At 39.3% G+C, this 21,105-nt stretch overlaps 1 protein-coding gene across 2 annotated transcripts in view; it reads left to right on the forward strand.

Annotated features, from left to right (window-relative positions):
* SGK3 (serum/glucocorticoid regulated kinase family member 3) overlaps window positions 1-17,890 on the forward strand; it is a 105,297-nt gene extending 87,407 nt beyond the window's left edge. For both annotated transcript variants that reach the window (XM_089654269.1, XM_089654268.1), the window contains 3 exons: window positions 1,611-1,766; window positions 8,958-9,047; window positions 11,482-17,890. In XM_089654269.1, the coding sequence (XP_089510395.1) occupies window positions 1,611-1,766; window positions 8,958-9,047; window positions 11,482-11,652 (417 nt within the window). In that variant the 3' untranslated portion in view covers window positions 11,653-17,890. The remainder of the gene's footprint in view (window positions 1-1,610; window positions 1,767-8,957; window positions 9,048-11,481) is intronic.
* The last annotated feature ends 3,215 nt before the right edge of the window (window positions 17,891-21,105 follow it).

Genomic DNA, 21,105 nt, shown 5'->3' on the forward strand with positions numbered 1-21,105 from the left:
AGTCTACTTCCAAGCAAAAGAAGAAGGGACGCCACTCTCTTTTAAAAGCCTTGTATGTATTTATTGAAGTATTCCATGTACAAGCAGATACACCTCTCCCACAAGCTTTAATGTGCTTCACCCTATCCAGAGCTTATTCATAGAGTCCACCTAAATGTTATTGCATTTGACATTCAATCATTTGCTGTCACAATATTGTAGCATTCTGTAATTCAGGTTTGATGCAATTTTTACTTCAGAGTTTTTTTGCAGCTTTCTAACAAATCTGAGAAAGTATGGCAGAATGGGAAAATAATCTGCTTAGAAAGTCGTCTTTACTAAATCTGTTGCTACCTTATGCTAACAAGTATTTCACCATGTTGCCCACCATCCTGTATGTGTTCTAGCTTGCTTGTTGCTATAGGGAGTAGTGCATATGGTGTACTACTGTGTATAGCTGTGCAGCTCGGTCTACATTTTCAATGCACGATCTGTAAGTATTGTCCCTTGGACACAGTGGACACTTAACAAGCTTGCACTAGAGCATTAGAACAAGAAAATCATTAAAGCGGAACTAAAGGGTTACAACTCCCCTTTCCAATGGTCCCTCACCGGTGCCTTCATTTTCTCCTGTGTGCCGGTCTTTGGACATCTTCATTGGCTGGCGCGACATGACGTCACTCCTGCACATGCTCAGGAGCTAGTTATTCCAGCACACAGCAATCGGCAGGCCTCTGTAAGCTGAGCTGCATGTGCGCAGCTCAGTTTACAGTCCAGTGAGCAGACAGGTAGGTGTAGTTTACTGCAGGAGAGACATTGCATGTCTCTTCTGTAATAAAAAGATTGCCTGCCTACAGTATGTAACAGCAGAACTTTAGTAGATATAAATAGCTGATGTTTTCTTTGGTGAAATTCATTGTATTACTTTTACTAGAAACCTGTGATTATGCAAGTAGAGATAACATATTCTTAAAGGCTAGGTTCACCTTTTTGGAAAAATAATAAATACACATATTTTTGCAGAAAAAAAACTGTGCTTTTATTATTTTTTCCTCCAGGAGCCTGCAAAACTTTGCACCCATGATCAGTGGATCACAGGTGCAATGTCAAGCTGCTGCAGCCAAGCCCTTCAGCTGTCAGCTCATACCTATGTATGGGTTGTCAGTTTGAAAGCTGGAGGACTTGTGAATGAACTTTAAACAAGCTCATCAGCACCCTCACAGTTCATTCAGAACTACAAGCTGTCTACTGTGGTAGCAGACAGGACTTGTAGTTCTCTCATTTAAGGATTTCTGGGAATGATTAATGCAGCTGTGTAGGCAGAGCCACGCACAGCCATGCTTTTTTTAAAATGTGACAGCGGGTGCAGGGAGAGGATCCCCTACCCACTGCCACAGGTTGGAGGATGACGTGCAGAAGGATGTTACACGTTACATCCTAAATAAGGGTGTAACATGCTTCAAAAGGTGAACTTAACCTTTAATTCTTTCACTTCCTTGTATTTCTGTTTTCTATTTTATTATATTAATATCAAGATATTCATCTATCATATTATTTCTTTTCTGTTTGTAAGTACTGTATATACTAGTAACTGTATCTGAGACTAATGGTTCTTATTTTTTTTGTTTCAGCCCCCGTTTTACAACCGTGACATAGCAACCATGTATGAAAATATACTCCACAAACCCCTGGTCACGAGACCAGACATAAGTCTGACAGCGTCTGGCATTTTAGAAGAGTTACTTGAAAAAGATCCAAAACAAAGGCTTGGATCCAATAATGACTTTGTATGTGGCTCTTGTCTACCTAATGCAGCTTTAAAATGGAATGTTAATAATTGTTTACTTACTACAGGATTAAAGTGGTTGTAAACCTTTACATATATCCAGTGAAGTGACTAGCCTCGGAATGATACACAAATATGCAACAAATCCCCCTACATAGGGTATACCTGTTTATCTGCAGCCCTCTGTTCTCCAGAGCGTTTAACCTATACAGTTTACATAGCACTTCTGATCTTTCGGAGGCAAGGGGCATGGATATGATATCACATGCTGCACAGCATAGGAGGAGGAGAGATCTGAATGTAATCTGAGACTTGAGTTGGGGAAACGGACAACTCCACCAATGCAGTCTCATAGGGAAACATGCACAGCTGAGGCTGTCAATCACAGACTGTGTGCAGGAGCCCCCCTAGGCTTAGCCTGTTTGAAGTGACTCACGCAGATAGCAGAGGAAGGCGAGAGTTGACACGCTAAGTGCTCTGGATAGAGGCAAGTACACACTATAAAAGAATATGCATAGTTCAGGTTTCATTTCAGAGGTTTACAACCACTTTAGGGTGCCATAAACCTAAAATGATTGTTGTGATTCAGGTCTAGTACCATATATATAGGTATAGCTATACAGTCTGTACAGATTCTCTTCCCCGTATAGATAGACCTTGGTAAAACAGTTAATTAGCTAGCTTATGTTTTTCTGCAGGGGGAAATGTTTGCACAGGGCACAACATGCATGCTTGGCTGTTACATGAATCATTTAAAAAACAGTTCAGTGATCATTGTTCATTTTTCAGTCAGTGATTTAAAGTGTTACTTAACCCACAACAGTAAAACCAGTCTGTATATGCAGTAAAGCATGCTTGTTATACTCACTGTGGAACCTGAGGGCTTAATCCTCTGCATTGTGTAAAAACGCTGTTTGATCCTGACTTCTCTGATCCTCCCCTTCTTCCAGTGCCCCCCTCTTATCTCCTGATAAGACATATCATGTGGAGTCACATGCTCAGTTTGGTGTGTATTGCTAGAGAGGTTTTTTTGTCTTGGGAGAATGCATGTGATCAGCACAGGGCCAATCAGCACTGTCCAGACAGAGGGTCAGGGGTTCTGCATCCTCCTAGTGCAGGAAAAAAAACTCCTCCTGCAAGCTATACCATGTGCTGCTCTGGACACTGATAGAAGTCACAAGACTGCTGATGAGAAAAGGTATTAAGCAGTTTATAAATACACACTCCTGCGCCACAGAATAATCTTCAAACAAAGGTATGAGATGCTGCTGTACACTAGTGCAAAACGCCAAATAATATAAACCAAAATAAACAGCGCAAAATACCCAAACCAAATTAATTACATAATAATAAATTATAAAATAAAAATTATAAATTATTAGAAATAAAATTGATAGTGTCCAAAAAAAATTCTTTAAGATAAACAAAGTCCTTTATCCCAAATTCCAGGGTGCTTCAACAAAAAATTATTATAACTTGCCTCCTAGGATATGTGCTTCCACCTACACCCCCTCTACAGCCACCAGACCTCAATTCCACCATACAGGGCTAGGATGATCCTTCCACTCACTTCCTGATAAAGACTTCCAAACTTGCTCCACAGTTGTACCAAAGGAAAAAAGTGTATATAGTGTAATATTGCTAATGACCATATAACATATAGTTAATAATACCAGGCCACTCACATTTCACAAGATCCATAAAAGCATTATTTATTAGCCTCCACCGGCCAGACAGAATAAACATGACATCCAGGGACAGCTCCAGAAACCTCACAGCTCGAATTTCAGAGGATGACAGTATGTATATCATCCAGATCACAAAATGGCCGCTTGGAACGCACCACTCAGCGTGCGTTCGACTCACTGGAAGTTGCGCAAGACGTTCAGACTGCAGACCGGAAGTGCGTTGACGCGCTTCACCCCTACCACTGGGCGTTCTCAAGAGACACACCTCCAGTCTCCAACCTCTTAAATAGCAGTACAAGGACCCTCCCCTCTTCTTCCATAGGTCAATTTCTTCTGTTAAGTATAAAGCCACACTGTCATCCTATGATCTCGTGCCATGGGATTCCTTCACACAAGTTATACTAAACATGTAATGCATCACACCTGTTCATTAATCTTCATACAATATGAGCCACAAACAACACAAAATATATACTTATATGCTCCTGAAGCCACTTCCAATATATTTAGACTGATGAAAGCCATATAAATAAAACCTCCAAATAATCTTTATTATAATCTCTATATTAATTCAACCCCTAATCAAAAAGAAAAAATAAAATAAATATGAAAATAAAAATAAACAAAAAAATTTAAATAATATAAAAAAAACAAAAAATAAGAAAAAATATATATAATAAGAAAATAATGAAATGAAAAAATGGAAAATAAATAAAAAATAAAAATAAACATAGAAATAAAAATATAGAATAAATAATTGAAAAATAAATACAAATAAGAGAGAACTATTAAAAGATATTAAAAATATTAAACCTTTGTATATTATTATATAGCTTTTACAGTTAAGTTCGCACTCAGACTAGCTACCAATTAGATAGAAAACAGTTAATGTCAATATCTGCATTTAACCCTTTAGGGTTCAATGTCCCCATTTGATATATCCATTTGGTCTCATTTTGCGAAATATGTTTGACCATATCACCCCCTCCATGGAGCATCAATTCTGTCTATCCCACAAAATTTGAGACATGTTGGATCCTTATTATGACATAATCTGAAATGATGTGAAAGGCTATGATACTTATATCCCTTCTTTATGTTTCTGATATGTTCCCCCAATCGTACAGAAAGTTTCCTAGTTGTTCTACCTATGTATTGGAAGTGACAAGAACATTCCAACAGATAGGTAACATAGGAACTATCGCATGATATAAATTTCTTGATTTTATAAGATGAACCATTAGAGCAAGATAGAAAGCTGTCATAATTTCTCTTATCACCTTTCATATTTTTACATGCTATACACCTTCTGCATTTAAAAAAAACAACCCTATCAAGGAAGGTGACCACCTTCTTTGGTGCATCAGGAACATTCTTTACCAGTCTAGTTCTTAATGTTGGTGGTTTCCTATAAATGAACGTGGGTCTCTTGGGCAATACTTTATCAAGGACCTCATCCCTTTTCAAAATCAGCCAATGCTTCCTAATGATGTTTTCAACCAATTTATATTGACTTGTAATGAAAGCCAAGTCACCTATCTTATTCTTCCTCTCCTTCTTTATTAACAGATCTTCTCTCTTAATATTCTTAACCTGATCCACTGAGCAGGCTAGAACATCCTCTTTATACCCTTTTTCTCTAAATCTTTGTAGTAACATATCTGCTTGATTTAGAAAAATATTCTCCTCATCACAATTTGTTTCAGTCTGATAAGCTGGCTTTTGGGAATAGATTTTAAGCAATTTCTATGGTGGCAACTATGACTTGGAATAAAACCATTCCTATCTATCTCTTTGAAATGTGTTTTAGTGAAAAATTGGTTCCCCTGTTTATAAATCGTAAGATCTAGAAAATCTATAGCTTCCACGCTGATATGATTAGTAAATTATATGTTCTAGTTTTTATATAATCTTTATTTTATAATTAAGCAGTTTATATTTACTAAAATAATTGCATTTCCATGTTCTGTGCACTGTGGGAGGTCAGATATAGTGAATGCAGGGTCCTGGGTTTAGTAATACTTTAAGTTTCCACTCTCCACCCCATGTCTGTGACTACCTGAATACCATCTATGATGGAAGTACAAATGCCAGCATCCTGTGACTAAAAATATTTTTTTTTAGTTAGAAAGTCTCTATTAACCTATTCTGCTAAATAGTTTTACATTACAGTTTTTAAGGCAGATTTAATATTATAGAGCCACAGAAAACAATGTAAATGTTTTTTATTTTACAGCATTCTGTTCTTTGTGTAAGGAAAACAAATCTTTTGTTAACCTCAGATAGGTAATTACCCCAGAAGACAAAATGTTTCAGCATATATTATTTTTACTTTAACTTTAATTTTTATTTCCAATATTAAGAGCTTCGAAGCACCAAGTGCATGTCAGCATGAAGCTCTGCTTAACAGCCCTACATGCATTGTTTTGTGCACAGGAATTGAGCTCTATGCATAAAGTAGATGTGAATAGTAACTAAATGCAAAATCACTGCATGTCATAAACCTCTTCTTCTAATAAAAGACTTGTTTCCACTTTTTTTTTTTTTTTTAAATCTTTGTTGGATTTTCTGATTAATACAATAGTTGATCGTGTCGGCATAATATGTGTTGAAATGGCTATTTGTAGTCTCCATTGAAAGCCCAAGTTACTATGCAGAATCACAAAGTACACAGGTGAAACTCAAAAATTAGAATATTGTGCAAAAGTTCATTTATTTCAGTAATGCAACTTAAAAGGTGAAACTAATATATTACATGCAAAGCAAGATAGTTCAAGCTGTGATTTGTCACAATTGTGATGATTATGGCTTACAGCTCATGAAAACCCCAAATCCACAATCTCAGAAAATTAGAATATTGTGAAAAGGTGCAATATTCTAGGCTCAAAGTGTCCCACTCTAATCAGCTAATTAAGCCATAACACCTGCAAAGGGTTCCTGAGCCTTTAAATAGTCTCTCAGTCTGGTTCAGTAGGAATCACAACCATGGGAAAGACTGCTGACCTGACAGTTGTGCAGAAAACCATCATTGACACCCTCCATAAGGAGGGAAAGCCTCAAAAGGTAATTGCAAAAGAAGTTCGATGTTCCCAAAGTGCTGTATCAAAGCACATTAATAGAAAGTTATGTGGAAGGGAAACGTGTGGAAGAAAAAGGTGCACAAGCAGCAGGGATGGCCGCAGCCTGGAGAGGATTGCCAGGAAAAAGCCATTCAAAAGTATTGAGGACTTTCACAAGGAGTGGACTAAGGCTGGAGTCAGTGCATCAAGAGCCACCACACACAGACGGATCCTGGACATGGGCTTCAAATGTCGTATTCCTCTTGTCAAGCCACTCCTGAACAACAAACAACATCAGAAGCGTCTTACCTGGGCTAAAGTAAAACAGACCTGGTCTGTTGCTCAGTGGTCCAAAGTCCTTTTTTCTGATGAGAGCAACTTTTGCATCTCATTTGGAAACCAAGGACCCAGAGTATGGAGGAAGAATGGAGAGGCACACACTGCAAGATGTTTGAAGTCCAGTGTGAAGTTTCCACAGTCTGTGTTGATTTGGGGAGCCATGTCATCTGCTGGTGTTGGTCCACTGTGCTTCATTAAGTCCAGGGTCAACGTAGCCGTCTACCAGGAGATTTTGGAGCACTTCATGCTTCCTTCTGCAGACAAGCTTTATAGGGATGCTGACTTCATTTTCCAGCAGGACTTGGCACCTGCCCACACTGCCAAAAGCAACAAAACCTGGTTCAATGACCGTGGGATTACTGTGCTTGATTGGCCAGCAAACTCGCCTGACCTGAACCCCATAGAGAATCTATGGGGCATTGCCAAGAGAAAGATGAGAGACATGAGACCGAACAATGCAGAAGAGCTGAAGGCCGCTATTGAAGCATCCTGGTCTTCCATAACACCTCAGCAGTGCCACAGGCTGATAGCTTCCATGCCACACCGCATTGAGGCAGTAATTGCTGCAAAAGGGGCCCAAACCAAGTACTGAGTACATATGCATGCTTATACTTTTCAGAGGTCCGATATTGTTCTATGTACAATCCTTGTTTTATTGATTGCATGTAATATTCTAATTTTCTGAGATTGTGGATTTGGGGTTTTCATGATCTGTAAGCCATAATCATCACAATTATGACAAATCACGGCTTGAACTATCTTGCTTTGCATGTAATGAGTCTATCTCATATATTACTTTCACCTTTTAAGTTGCATTACTGAAATAAATGAACTTTTGCACGATATTCTAATTTTTAGAGTTTCACCTGAATTGTTATTGAAAGCTACAGATTTAGAAATATTCAAAATTACTATTGAATTTACAATAACTTGCTAAATCTTATATGAGATTTTAATAATTGGGGTTTTATATACTTTAAATGGCTGTTGATGCATGTAGATAAGGTATGTCCTATCACCTACATTTAACTGCAGAAGTGTACATGGAAAAACCATGTATCCTCAATGTCAATGCAGCTCCATTTAAAAGAGAAGTGCAAGAAATGAAAATAGCAAACAACCATACTCACCTAGCTGACTGCAACATTCATCCAATATTGCAACTGTCCTCTGCCTTTACACCAAGATCTAAGCAATCAAAGACTGCTGATCACTCAGTCCTTGGCTCCGCTCTGATTAAGTCACCGCTCTGTGTTCTGCCCCTCCATCACTCACTGGAGCGCTGAGTTGCAGAGGGAGGGGGAGTGGCTCAGCCTCTTAGTGATGCATTGAGAGGCTGAGCCAGCTGCCTTTCAGCTTCTGTGAAGTCAGCTGACAGCAGGATTTAACCCATTGTTGGCTGTATCGGGGTCACAGCAGTGCAGAACTAAATGCACATCTGTGAATCATAGGAGAAATATGACCAAAAGAGCTTCTTGATTGTTCCTGCTTTCATACGCCTATTTTGAGCATGCCCATAAAGTGATAGTAAACTTTTTTTACTTTTACCTATAGGTGAGCTTATAACAAAGCTTACCTGTAGGTAAAATGAATATCTCCTGAACGTGCACCGTTTAGGAGATCTTTGCTCTCTTTTGAGAGCCGGCGCATGCGCTCTGAAGGAACGGCATACCTGTACCATTCCTTCAGAGCACAGCGCCATGGCCCGGGACTCCCGCATAGCTCGGCCAGTCAGATGGCCAGAGTGAGCAAACCTGGAATGAAGACTGGGTGAAGATGGAAGCCTCTGCAGCGGTGACAATGCGTCGCTGGAGGGCTTTGTTTCAAAGTAAGTCCTTCATAACGTGCTAGTATGCGATGCATACTAACACATTATGACATTACCTTGCAGGGGATTTTTTTTTTTTTTGTAGGTGCGGTTTACTACCACTTTAATTCCAAATCCTCCCATAAAATATTCCAATATACTGAATATTACTTGAAAAATCTCTCTGTTTTCACATTTGTAACTTTTGTGCATCGTCCTGTGTTTACCATGTAATAACTGTATTGATTGATAGATTCAGTAATTGCTCTTTTAAATTGTCTTTTTAATTTGTTTTGCAGGAAGATATCAAACATCATCCGTTCTTTACATGTATAAATTGGACTGAGCTTGTTGAAAAGAAGATCCCTCCACCATATGACCCTCATGTGGTAAGAAGAAGTGTTACAGAGTTAGGCTAAGTTCACACTAGCTTTGTTAACAGGCGTTAGGGAAGTGTTTTTAATGCTACTCAAACACTTATGAAAATTCTACACATGGCAGCACACTGTGCTGTTCACACTGAAGCATTAGCGTCGTGGTAAAATTGACGCCTTATGTTGAGTCTGGAGGCATTGAAGCCTCCCATTCAAGTCTATGGTGACGCTCCTCAAACGCCTGGCAGGCATTTCCGGGAAGTTTGCGAGGCATTTGCGGAGTGTTAATGCCATTAAACTTCATTAAAGGCGTGTGGTGCAATTTGAAAGCTTGGCAAACACCTATCAAATGCTTATAAAACGCATAGGGCTTTGGGTAGCATTTGAGGAGCGTTAAAAATGCTTCCGAAACGCCTGTCAAACACTATAGGAGTGTTTCGCAAGAGTTAGAAATTAGTCAAGTGTGAACGAGCCCTTAGTATGGCTGAAAAACAACAAAAGTCCATCTAGTTCAACCATAAAAAAAGTTATAATCCTATATCCACAGTTGATCCAGAGGAAGGCAAAAAAAAAACAGCAAAGCATGATCCAATATGCTCCTGCAGGGGAAATAAATTCCTTCCTGATCGTTATCTCTGTGGGTATTAGCAACAGAAGAATTGGTTTGGTAAACTTTATGAATGCAAATGGAATACACAGCAGAACCAGTATAATGGAATACTGCAACACATCCAGGCCTAGTCTGTATGCCTATAGAAAGAGAAATGATAATAAACAATGTTCACTAATCCTATGCAACCATTCAAAAATCCTGTTTCTGTGATATGACCATAATTGCTGTGGATTATTGTAGTTTGCACACCATCGTTACTTTTTAAATTGCCTTGTGGAATAATCACAATTTCTAAAATGTACCAAAAGCAAATCTAAGAGAATTATAGTTCATTGTATGAATTGCGTAAAAACTAACAGAACAAAAATTCTGGCAAGAATAAATGAGAAGGCAGAAAACTGTTAACAACCAGTAATAGCACATGATCAGTAAGGTGTAAATAATCTTGTTAAAATGTTCCTAGATATTGTTCCAGGTGTATGTGAAACAACCACAGTGTGTTGTTGGCAGCACCTGGCCTTAGTGGTTCACATTTACACCTCGCAGTAATGGGGTCCTTGGTTTGAATCTTATCCAGGACACTATCTGCATGGAATTTGAATGTTCTTCCTGTGCTTCTGTGGGTTTCCTCCAAGTACTCCAGTTTCCTCCCACACTCCAAAGACATGCTATTAGGTTAATTGATTCATCTAAATTGTCCATAGTATGTGTGTGCAAAATGGCTATGCAAATGTTCTCTCATTCTGCATCCCAGTCCCAAGCCAAGCAATTGGGCAGGGTTTAGGAAAGGTCCTGCACGCTCCCTAACTTGTAAAAAACTCCTCCCAAAAAAATTTGTAGGAAAAAAGCTCTCGCTGAGAGACTAATTCGACTGACTGTATATATACATACACGTAGGTTGCAGGCACTGCTTAGTATTGCTGCACAATTATTATACCTCCATCAGTGCAAGTCTGTAGGTCTTAGTAATGTGAGATGTTGACCTAAATTCCCTTATATAGATAGCCACTGAAGGGAAAATCTGGAGGCATGCAATCAACATGGATCACAAACTCATATCAATAGCAATCGGTTAGTTTATAATAAACATATTAAAAGTATACATGTTTTTGCACTTTATGATCCAGTCATACGAACCATGATGACCACAACACTGGCTCACTCATGACACCTGCACAACCTCTTCCGCTGATATGTAGGCTACTGCCCCAACTATTTTTCCTAGATCTGCTTTTGCCTGCTTAAGCTGTTGTTACACAACAATCAGAATTTTGGCTGGGTTCAGCAGGGACTGGCCAAATTTTGATCTGCGTGTGGCCTTCCCTGTTTGATAGAAGTCGATCGGTAGATCACCTTCTGTCGAACGGGACTGTTGGAAAACTTTCAGCTGCAGTGCTGATCAGTGTATTCTGACAGTGGGGGAGTCCCCAGTAGCACAGCAAGGAAGGATTCCTTCATCCACCTCACTTGTGTGGATGAAGGAATCCATTCGTTTTTTTCTGTTCAGCTCACCAGCTGAACAGAAAAAAAGAGTGCAGAAGGCAGGGATTTCTAAGTTACTAACAGCATATTTCTCCCATCCTGACAAATTAGATTGTGTCTGGATTGTTCCTTTAGGGCAGACATATCAAACTTGTGTTTTTGTGGGCTGTATACAAACCCTGCACTTCTCCATTGCACTCCTCATGTAATTTATAATTACAGAGCTGCAGTAATTAATATTTTTATCTGGCCAGAGTTCAGCTTTAACTGATGTCGCTAACTGCAGCTTTTCATAAATTTAAAGCACAAAGTGATAAAAAACTTGAAACTAATTATACTATTTTTTCTTAATAGGATGGCCCTGATGATATATCAAACTTTGACACAGAATTTACAAATGCTATGGTTCCTGATTCTGTCTGTATTTCTTCTGACTACTCCATTGTTAATGCCAGTGTTGAAGAAGCAGATGATGCCTTTGTTGGATTCTCCTATGCTCCACCCTCTGATGACTTTTTCTTTTAGGGACTGGATGTGTTAGTCATTTAATGTGAGCACATACAGTTGTGTCCAAAATTATTCAACCCCCAATGCTGTAAAGGGGTTTAGGGACTATAGTGTACATTTGGAATTGTATTCAGAATCAAATCCTACAAGGACGTTGTAACTACCCAAATGCAACTAAAATGACATCAATTGTTTATGTAATACAGTAGTAAATGGTTCTTATGTGGTTTCTTCATTGCCACAATTATTCAACCCCTTAAAGACTACCACTCTGAAGAACAGAGGTTCATACAGGTGCTTTCCATCAGGTATTGAAAACACCTGTGGATGTCACCGAGCAGCAATCAAGCATAATAAGCACCAATTAGGCAGCTTTAAAATGACTGTGATACTCAGCTCCTTCTAGACATTTACTGGTGTGGTTACAAACATGGTGAAGGCAAGAGAATGGTCCAGGAAGACAAGAGAAGAGGTGATTTCTCTTCACAGGAAGGGCAATGGCTATAAGAAGATTGCAAAGATGTTAAACATACCAAGAGACACCTTAGGAAGCATCATTCGCAAATTCAAGGCAAAGGGCACTGTTGAAACGCTACCTGGTCGTGGCAGAAAGAAGATGCTGACTTCGACTGCTGTGCGCTACCTGAAGCGTAGAGTGGAGAGAAGTCCCCGTGTGACTGCTGAGGAACTGAGAAAAGATTTGTCAGATGTGGGTACAGAAGTTTCAGCCCAGACAATAAGACGCACACTGCGTAATGAAGGCCTCCGTGCCAGAACTCCCAGGCGTACCCCCTTGCTGTCTCCAAAGAATAAGAAGAGTCGACTGCAGTATGCCAAAAGCCATGTGGACAAACCACAAAAGTTGTGGGATAGTGTTCTGTGGACTGATGAAACAAAATTAGAACTGTTTGGGCCCATGGATCAACGCTATGTTTGGAGGAGGAAGAACAAGGCCTATGATGAAAAGAACACCTTGCCTACTGTGAAGCATGGTGGAGGGTCAATCATGCTTTGGGGCTGTTTTGCTTCTGCAGGTACAGGGAAGCTTCAGCGTGTGCAAGGTACCATGAATTCTCTTCAGTACCAGGAGATATTGGATGGAAACGTGATGCAGTCCGTCACACACCTGAGGCTTGGGAGACGTTGGACCTTTCAACAGGACAATGATCCCAAGCATACCTCCAAGTCCACTAGAGCATGGTTGCAGAGGAAAGGCTGGAACATTTTGGAGTGGCCATCGCAGTCACCAGACTTAAATCCGATTGAGAACCTCTGGTGGGACTTAAAGAAAGCAGTTGCAGTGCGCAAGCCTAAGAATGTGACTGAACTGGAGGCCTTTGCCCATGAAGAATGGGCGAAGATACCCGTAGATCGCTGCAAGACACTTGTGTCAAGCTATGCTTCACGTTTAAAAGCTGTTATAACTGTAAAAGGATGCTGTACTAAGTACTAAGATTGAATGTCACTTGGGGGTTGAATAAAACTGATAATGCTGTGAGCACAGAAAAGACATTTGTGGTTATTTCATTATAACTGTTATGTTATATTTGTCTGACCTACAAGTGCCTCTTTAATGTAAATGTAAGCAAGATGACTGAATGATCAAAAGCAATGTCAAACTGGCCAAAACACTCAATTTCAGTGGGGGTTGAATAATTTTGGACACAACTGTAGAAGCGGCAATCTTACAGGGTATTTAATCAGCATAAAAGTCTACCTGTTGCTTATCCTCATGAGCCATTTTCTGAACTGAAGCAATAGCTCCACAGCATACAGATTATCCATTCACAGGATACTGCATAGTGACATATATGAGATAACAACAACATATCAAAACTTAAAAATGACTAGATTGTTCAAGGTGGCTAAATGAGTTCTCAGTGTGTGGATAAACTGAATTTGAAGCTGGTCTATATTCATGATCTTCCGTACTAACCATCAGCGCCTCTGCTAGATACTTTTCAACTTAACCAGCTATACTTGAGGACAAACTGAAACGTATTCATTGCCATTTCACACCACATGCAGTCCAGTGCATTTTTTTTTTGCATCAAAAATACATAGTAGATTACATGGTTTCCAATGGCATAGTTCACACCAGTGTGATCAGTTCCAGTGCATTCCAGAAAAAATAGTAGAACCTGCTGCATTTTTTCTGTACTGAACTGTACTGGAACGCAGTAAAACATACCGGAACTCATATGTCCTTATTAAGTTGAAGGAAAAGGAGAAAAAGTTAACCGAAACACATCAGAAACGCACCGCAACGTGTCAAAAATGCTGCTAAAATGTGCATTCAGCATCTGGACTGCTTTTCTATGGTGTGAACTGGCCCTAAAAAAGAAAATCTGTACTGAAAGAGGAATGTGGGCTGCCATTCCTGACCCTCCTTTTAAACATGCTGTTTTCCTGCCTGAACTACTGATCTATTGGCTTTAATGTTTTTGAGTCTTTGAGAACAAGTATGCACATCAGATTTTCTGACTTTACTTGCTACATGCGTGTTGAGTAGAGATTCAGAATTGAACCGATTGAAGCTAGAGACAGCCAGGCAACTAACATTTTATTGAACAAAGTCAGCAGGATCCACATTATTCTCTCAGTACAGGTTTTGTAAAGCTTAGTGCATCGGGCTGGCAGTAGGTTCAGTGTGGCTAACAGAATTTTGGTGTCCAAAGTATTTAGACACTGGGAATATTGCAGTGGTGTAGCCAGCCAATTCACTTACTTTAAGTGCAAATGTTAAATAACTACTTTTTCTGCACACATTTTGACATACTTTATTACCTCTTTGTGGAGAATTTCATGCTAATAGCTTTTTAGATTTTTTACACTTGAAGAAATTCGATCTAGCTAATTTGTGGTGAAGGGTGTTTTGTTGGAATTGCTACACTTTTCCCCTGTACTGATGTAGTTCATGCATTCCCAGAAGGATACTCCTTTTATAAGTAGTATTAATATGGCTGCTGTGCAAGCCACTGGGAATTCTGAATGTCACCAAAGCACTGTTCTGGTTGTCCCTGCCACATAGTTTTTGTGAGTGATACTTTTTAATTTCCTGCATGTAGAAATAATGAACTAGCTGTCTTGAGACCTTTTTTCTACCTTTTTTCAGACAAAAATGATGATGGCCCCAAAAAATGCAAGGGTTTTTTAGGTGTAAAGGGAATGACAAAGGATATACGTAATCTGTGAAATCAAATTGTTTTTGATGATTGGAGCATAATAACTCTAATTTATAATTTAGTTTTCTGACTGATTGGCCCCTGTTATAGACTACTCCTGAGTAGAAACACAAGGGGGTTTATTTACTAAAGCTGGAGAGTCCAAAAGCAGACTCCCTTCTGCATAGAAACCAATCAGCTTCTAACCTCAGCTTGTTCAATGAAGCTTTGGCAATGAAACCTGGAAGCTGATTGGTTTCTATGCAGAAGGGAGTCTGATTTTGGACTCTCCAGCTTTAGTAAATAAACCCCAAGGTGTCACATTGTTTCTAAAGGCTATCAGTAGACATCCTTTAATTCTCCAACATGAAAACATCTTTATTAAGGATGTTGCTTCTGTAAACACACAGCATTGTGTCAGCCGTACATGCAGTTTTATACAGGTCTATGAGTAGTCAGCCCTGACACCAGGAAAAATAGTATTGATAATATGGGAACATTTATTCTCAATATTTTTCCCCCTGAACTTAACTGCTTGATATAGAGCTGTTAGAAGCAGGATCAGGTGATGCTTATGATATATTAGTGGAGAACCTAATGAGTGCCATACATTATACAATTTTCTTGACAATTTTTCTTTAGATTTACAAAAAAACATATAATATGAGGTCAAACCTAAACAACACTTTCCAATTAGGCAGGCCCTTGCACAACATAGTTGAAGGTAAATCTAAAGACAATTGTAAGAAAATTGAATAGTGTATGGCCAGCCTTAGTCCTCTCTTGTCATAGACGTACAATTCAAAGGCCATAGACTTGTCAGCTATGCTAGGTTATGCCTGCAGTATTACTGCTGATGATATCTATATAGCCAAAGATTCCAATGAAGAGGGATCAGAGAATTACTGTCTTGCTGCACAGAAGAGTTTATATCAGGGTCTCTTTCTGCATAACAAAGTAAATCCTTTTTCAAAATGACAGTAACTAATTGACTATTGACATTTAACACTGCTTCCTGGCTAATTAAATCTATATGTGTTGATTTGTGGCAATGGATACAGTGGGTATAGAAAATAATTACATTTTGTTGCCTTTCAGCCTGAAATGAAGACACACAATTTTTGTTTTATCCAGCTGTTTTTACTCCAATTGAAAGATATAACACCAACATATCAGATAAACATTTAAAAAATTCAAAAACAGAATCACTGAGTTGGAAGAAGGATCACCCCTTGTGTCAGTATTTTGTTTAACCACCTTTTGCTTTAATTCCAGCCTTTAGTCTGTTGGGATATGTCTCTACTTACTTTGCACATCTAGACTTTGCAATATTTTCCCACTCTTCCTTACTGGACTGCTCAAGCTCAGTTAAATTTGATGGTGACTGTTTGTGAACTGCAGTCTTCAAGTCATTCCACAGATTTTTAAAGGAGTTTAAGACTGGGCTCTGACTAGGCCATGCAAGGACATTCACCTTTTTCTCCTTCAACCACTGTGTGCTCATTTTTCCTGTGTGCTTTGGGTCATTGTCATGGTGGAAGGTAAACCTTCTTCCCATTGACCACTTTCTGACAGAGAGCAGCAGAATTTCCTGAAGAATATGACGGTATTTTGCCCCATCCATTTTTCCTTCTATCCTGACAAGTGCTCCAGGATAATACCACCTCCATGGTTTACTGTAGGAATGGTGTTATTTGGATAGTGAGCTGTATTGGATTTCCACCAGACATATCGTTAGTGTTGAGGCCAGATCATTCAGTTATAGTCTCATCTGACCACAACACTTTTTTCCTTGTGGCCTCAGAATCTTAAAGCTGTGTTTTGACAAAGCTCAGTTGTGACTGCATCTGGCCTTTCTTGAGGATTGGCTTTTTTTCTTGCAACCCTCCCATACAAGCCACATTTGTGGGAAATTTGTGATATTGTTGTCACATGAACAAAATGACCACTCATTGTCATGCATTCCTGCAACTGCTTCAGAGTTGCTGTAGGCCTCTTGGTTGCCTCACTGACCAGTTTCCTCCTGGCTCTTTCATCCAGTTTGGAGCGATGTTCTGATCCAGGGAGGGTCTGTGTTGTACCAAGTACCTTCCACTTATTAATAATAGATAAAGCCTTTGACATTTTTTTGGAGCCATCTCCTGACTTGTGCTTGTCCATAACTTTATCCCAGAGATCTTTTGACAGTGCCTTGCCACCCATAGTTGATTGCTTCAGTTACACAACCAGAGACTGAAATGCTCCAGGAAAGGTCTTTTCATGCTAAGCTAATCAAAATGACTACAGCTGATTACAGATGAAAGTCAAATGGCTTTGTGTGCCATCGAGAAGGTGATTAGCAATACCTGATTGAGTTTACAAGTCATTTTTAGGAGGGGAGTGATCCTTTTTCCAACTCAATGATTGAGTTGATTTTTTTTTCTCTGACATGTTGGTGTTATATCTTTCACTTGGATGTTGGAGTAAAGACAGCTGGATCAAACAAAAACTGTATCCGTCTTCATGTGTAGCTGCAAAGCAACAAAATGTGATCATTTTAAAGGGGGATGATTCTTTTCTATACCCACTGTAAAAGGCATTTTTGGTAGCTACTCTGTTAATGTTTCTGTGCCTTTGTTTTTAATTATGTGCCTTACTACATTATTTTCAGATAATTTTCAAACATATTCATGCCCTTCAACATTTGGCAGCCAACAAATGTACAATTTAGTATAAAAAACACCTGGCCTAAAACAGGTGACAGTATGACAGTATACTGGTATAAAAAGAAAAAAAAAATAGGTTGTGAGCCAGTTTAATTCTAACCGGCAATGAACAGTAACTGGAATAAGAATTCTAATCATTGTAGTTGATTGTTGAAGTTGATCCTCTTTACTGGAAGGATATGTTTGCTACATTATGGTTCAAAAACTGGAAACTAAGCTAGAATTGATTGCTGCCTTAAATGCTGCCTTAATCTTAAACGTTGTGTCCTTTTTTTGTACTATGCAAAATCTATTTTGTAACAGAGCTATAAATCATAGTGTTCTTTATAAAATGTAATTTTTTTTGTACTGCGAACAGCACTAGTAAATAACAAAGATAGAATACAATTTATTATTTTACTGTGTGTGGTTTTTTTGGTTTTTTTTTTTAGTATTCTTTGTGTATTAATGTCTAGTTCTGCTGTCAATAATGACATGAGCTGCCTCCATATAGTCGTGGGTGGGAAAAAAAATTATTGCTTTTGGATAGTGCTTTGGAGTGATTTTATGAATTCCTTCTAAAGCTAGTTATACACTGATGGTCTCCTTCTTTTTTTTTTTTTTTTTTGCTGAGCCTGCAGCTAACTAAGCTAATCAATTCCTCCATCCATGCTATACAGCACAGATGAACTGCGGCACCTACTGCATTTTAACTGCTGGCGATCATAATACCCATACAATTTTCTGATTGCATTCAGCCACTGTTTAGCCAAAAATTCTTCAGCAGGCTTCTTCATCAGATGATAATCATTCAATTGACTTTTGTCTAACGAAGTGGGGCTGGTTTTGCAAAGTGCATGGCCAGGTTTACTATATAATCTGAAAACGTGAAAACCTTCATTTTATGTTTGTGATGTAAAAAGCCTGCTTTCTCCCCCTTTTTATAAATTCCTCTTACACAGTGCCTCCTACATAGTGCCAATCAAAAAGTGGTTGAGTGTTTAATACATTTTCTGAATGTGTAAGCGAAGTACGCCAAACAATTCCTGTTTGCACACTGCTCACATCCATATAAACTGGCCTCCAGTGTCTGAAGTTTGAATGAATTCATGGAGTTTAAGAATGAGGCAGTTCATTACAGATAATGCAGCCCATATTATGGAACTGGCAGTGGTGACTGAAGCTCTGGCATGCATTTATAAAAAGATGATTGGGATATTTTTTCCAAAGAGGTCATGCTTGTGATCCTAATGCAAAACACTGCTGAAGACACCAGAGAAGGTCCCAATGCTGCACATGAACAAGGTGATCTGTTTTAGGACTGCTGCCTCCACTGTTGCTTTCAAGTACCTGTTTAAACAGTAATGACATTTAAAAACAAGATCTTTCTGCTCCAACCTCTGACTATGGCACATTCTAACTCTTGCCTGGTTTGGGTTAGTGCTATGCTTTCAAGATGACAATGTTACCGATCCTGTATCTGACTCAGGCGCTGGCCATTTACAATACCACAGCCCTTTTTTGGCTCTCTCCATCCCATGCCATTGAAGTTCATAAGGGGAGAAAAGGCACCCTAGATCAGACTCTCTCTCCTTACTCTTCCTAAAAGAAGTAAGGGTATCAGTCTCCCTGCCTAGACAATACTACAAAGCCTTCCATTTGTTGATAGTGGTGACGTGGTGTGCAGCGCCTAGATCCAAACCATGGGTGCAAATTGAACAAAGCTTTTCTCTGTGCCCCTGACTGTTGTTCACTGGGTTCTGATTAAATTTTATAGATAAGTGAAGAGACATCCTACCATAGGCACTATGATTGATGGTATTAATGAAATCTTCACTCTGAGGACCTCTCTCCCCAACTCTGCCCCTTAACGCCTGTTCTGAACAATTTTCAATTCACCCCAGGTACTGATATTAAAAATCTTTCATTGTCTTGCCAAACTGGGCCGATCATGTTGTCTACATTTTTAGACTCATGAGGGCTGGATGACACTACAAGACATATGTGCTCCAAATTCCTTGGTGGCATACCAACTACAACACTTTTTGACTTCTCCCTCTGGTCCGGGCCCCTACTCCAGACTCCTATCCCCCTTTGACTATTTAACTAAGGCAAATACATACCTTATCTGCTCTATTTCATGTATGAATGCTGAACTCTTTTGCAGATTATGTCCCTCTGTACATCCAAAAATTGGAATCTGATTTGCAGGTTTCCCTCTCAACGGCACAAGTAAATAGGGCCATTAAGTTAGCCCATAGCTTCTATATCACCAATCTCTTCCAGGAACAGGGATACAAATTTCTATTTAGATGTTACAGAGTCCCTGTGTGATTGAACAAATTTTACCCTCATTTCTCCAAAATGTGCTAGCAGTGCCAGAGAGAACCCAGTACACTATTACATATTTTTTGACAATGTCCCTTCCTACAACAGTTCTGGATTGGAATGAAGAATGTTGTCTTTCAATTACCATCTGTGGATCTTGGCACTGACCCTTTGTGCTACCTACTACATCTTAATCAAGTACCTCTGAAGAATTATAAGCACTCATTGACTGCTCACATGCTAAACACAGCTCATGCATGTATTTCATGATTTATGGAGACAAACTCTCCACCAATTTTGGGACATTGGTTCCAAATATTGCATGAAATTAGAAAATTGGAATGTTTAAAAGATAGGTTCACCTTTGGGAACATGTTACATGTTCCACCCATTTTTAGGGTGTAACATGTTCCCATAGCTGCAGCCACGTCTGCCGCCCCCCCCCCCCCTCCCTCTGGCAGATAGTACGAGGAGAAGTTTTCCCGTACTATCTGTCAGATTTGAAAACAGCACGGCCTTGCTGGGCTCCGCCCACACGGCCATATCATTGATTCACGGACTTCCGTCATGGAATTGAACTGCAAGTCCCTACAGGGTTAGTGGCTGTGGGCTTGTAGTTTTCAATTAACTACCACGGAGCTGTGGAGCACTGTGGTAGTTCATTGAAGCTTCCTGTCAGAATATCTACTTACTGTACAGGGATGTATGGTCAAGCAGATATTCTGCAAGGAAGATTCAATGAATCTCCACAGCAATCTTCCACAGACTCCACATGCCTCTCAGTAAATAGCTTAAGATGTCTTCTTTCTGAAAAGGGGTCATTTGGGGGGGGGGGGGGTTGTACATTTCTGTACGGCAAGCCGATATTCTGACAGGTCTGCAGGAGACTTGCATGGCATCAGCTATCTACTGATCACTGGTGCAATGCTTTCCAGGAAAGCATTAGAAAAAAATGTGCATTTATTATTTTTGTCCAAAGGGTGAACTTATCCTTTAACAGTTAGAACGGCTTATAACAGGAAGGGTAAATTTAAAAATATCTGCCTTTCTTGGTCTGCCTACAACTACTCCTCTCAATATACTGAACTGGTTTCTCAGGACTGTAATTGATAGGACAAGCCTATCGATCGTGAACTGATTCGTGTTTCCATTAGTTTTCTAGAGGATCTCTATTCCTCTATCCTCATCCCTCCCATCCTTCCTAACCTCTTTTCTCTCCCCCTCTCTCATATCCTTTTTTGGCCAGTTTTCTTGATTTAGGGGATGTTTTAATTCCCCATCATATTTGGGTTCTG

The sequence above is a fragment of the Staurois parvus genome, unplaced genomic scaffold, assembly GCF_062004578.1.
Source record: "Staurois parvus isolate SC_StPar_1 unplaced genomic scaffold, SC_StPar_1.0 ptg000748l, whole genome shotgun sequence".
In the NCBI taxonomy this organism is placed as follows: domain Eukaryota; kingdom Metazoa; phylum Chordata; class Amphibia; order Anura; family Ranidae; genus Staurois; species Staurois parvus.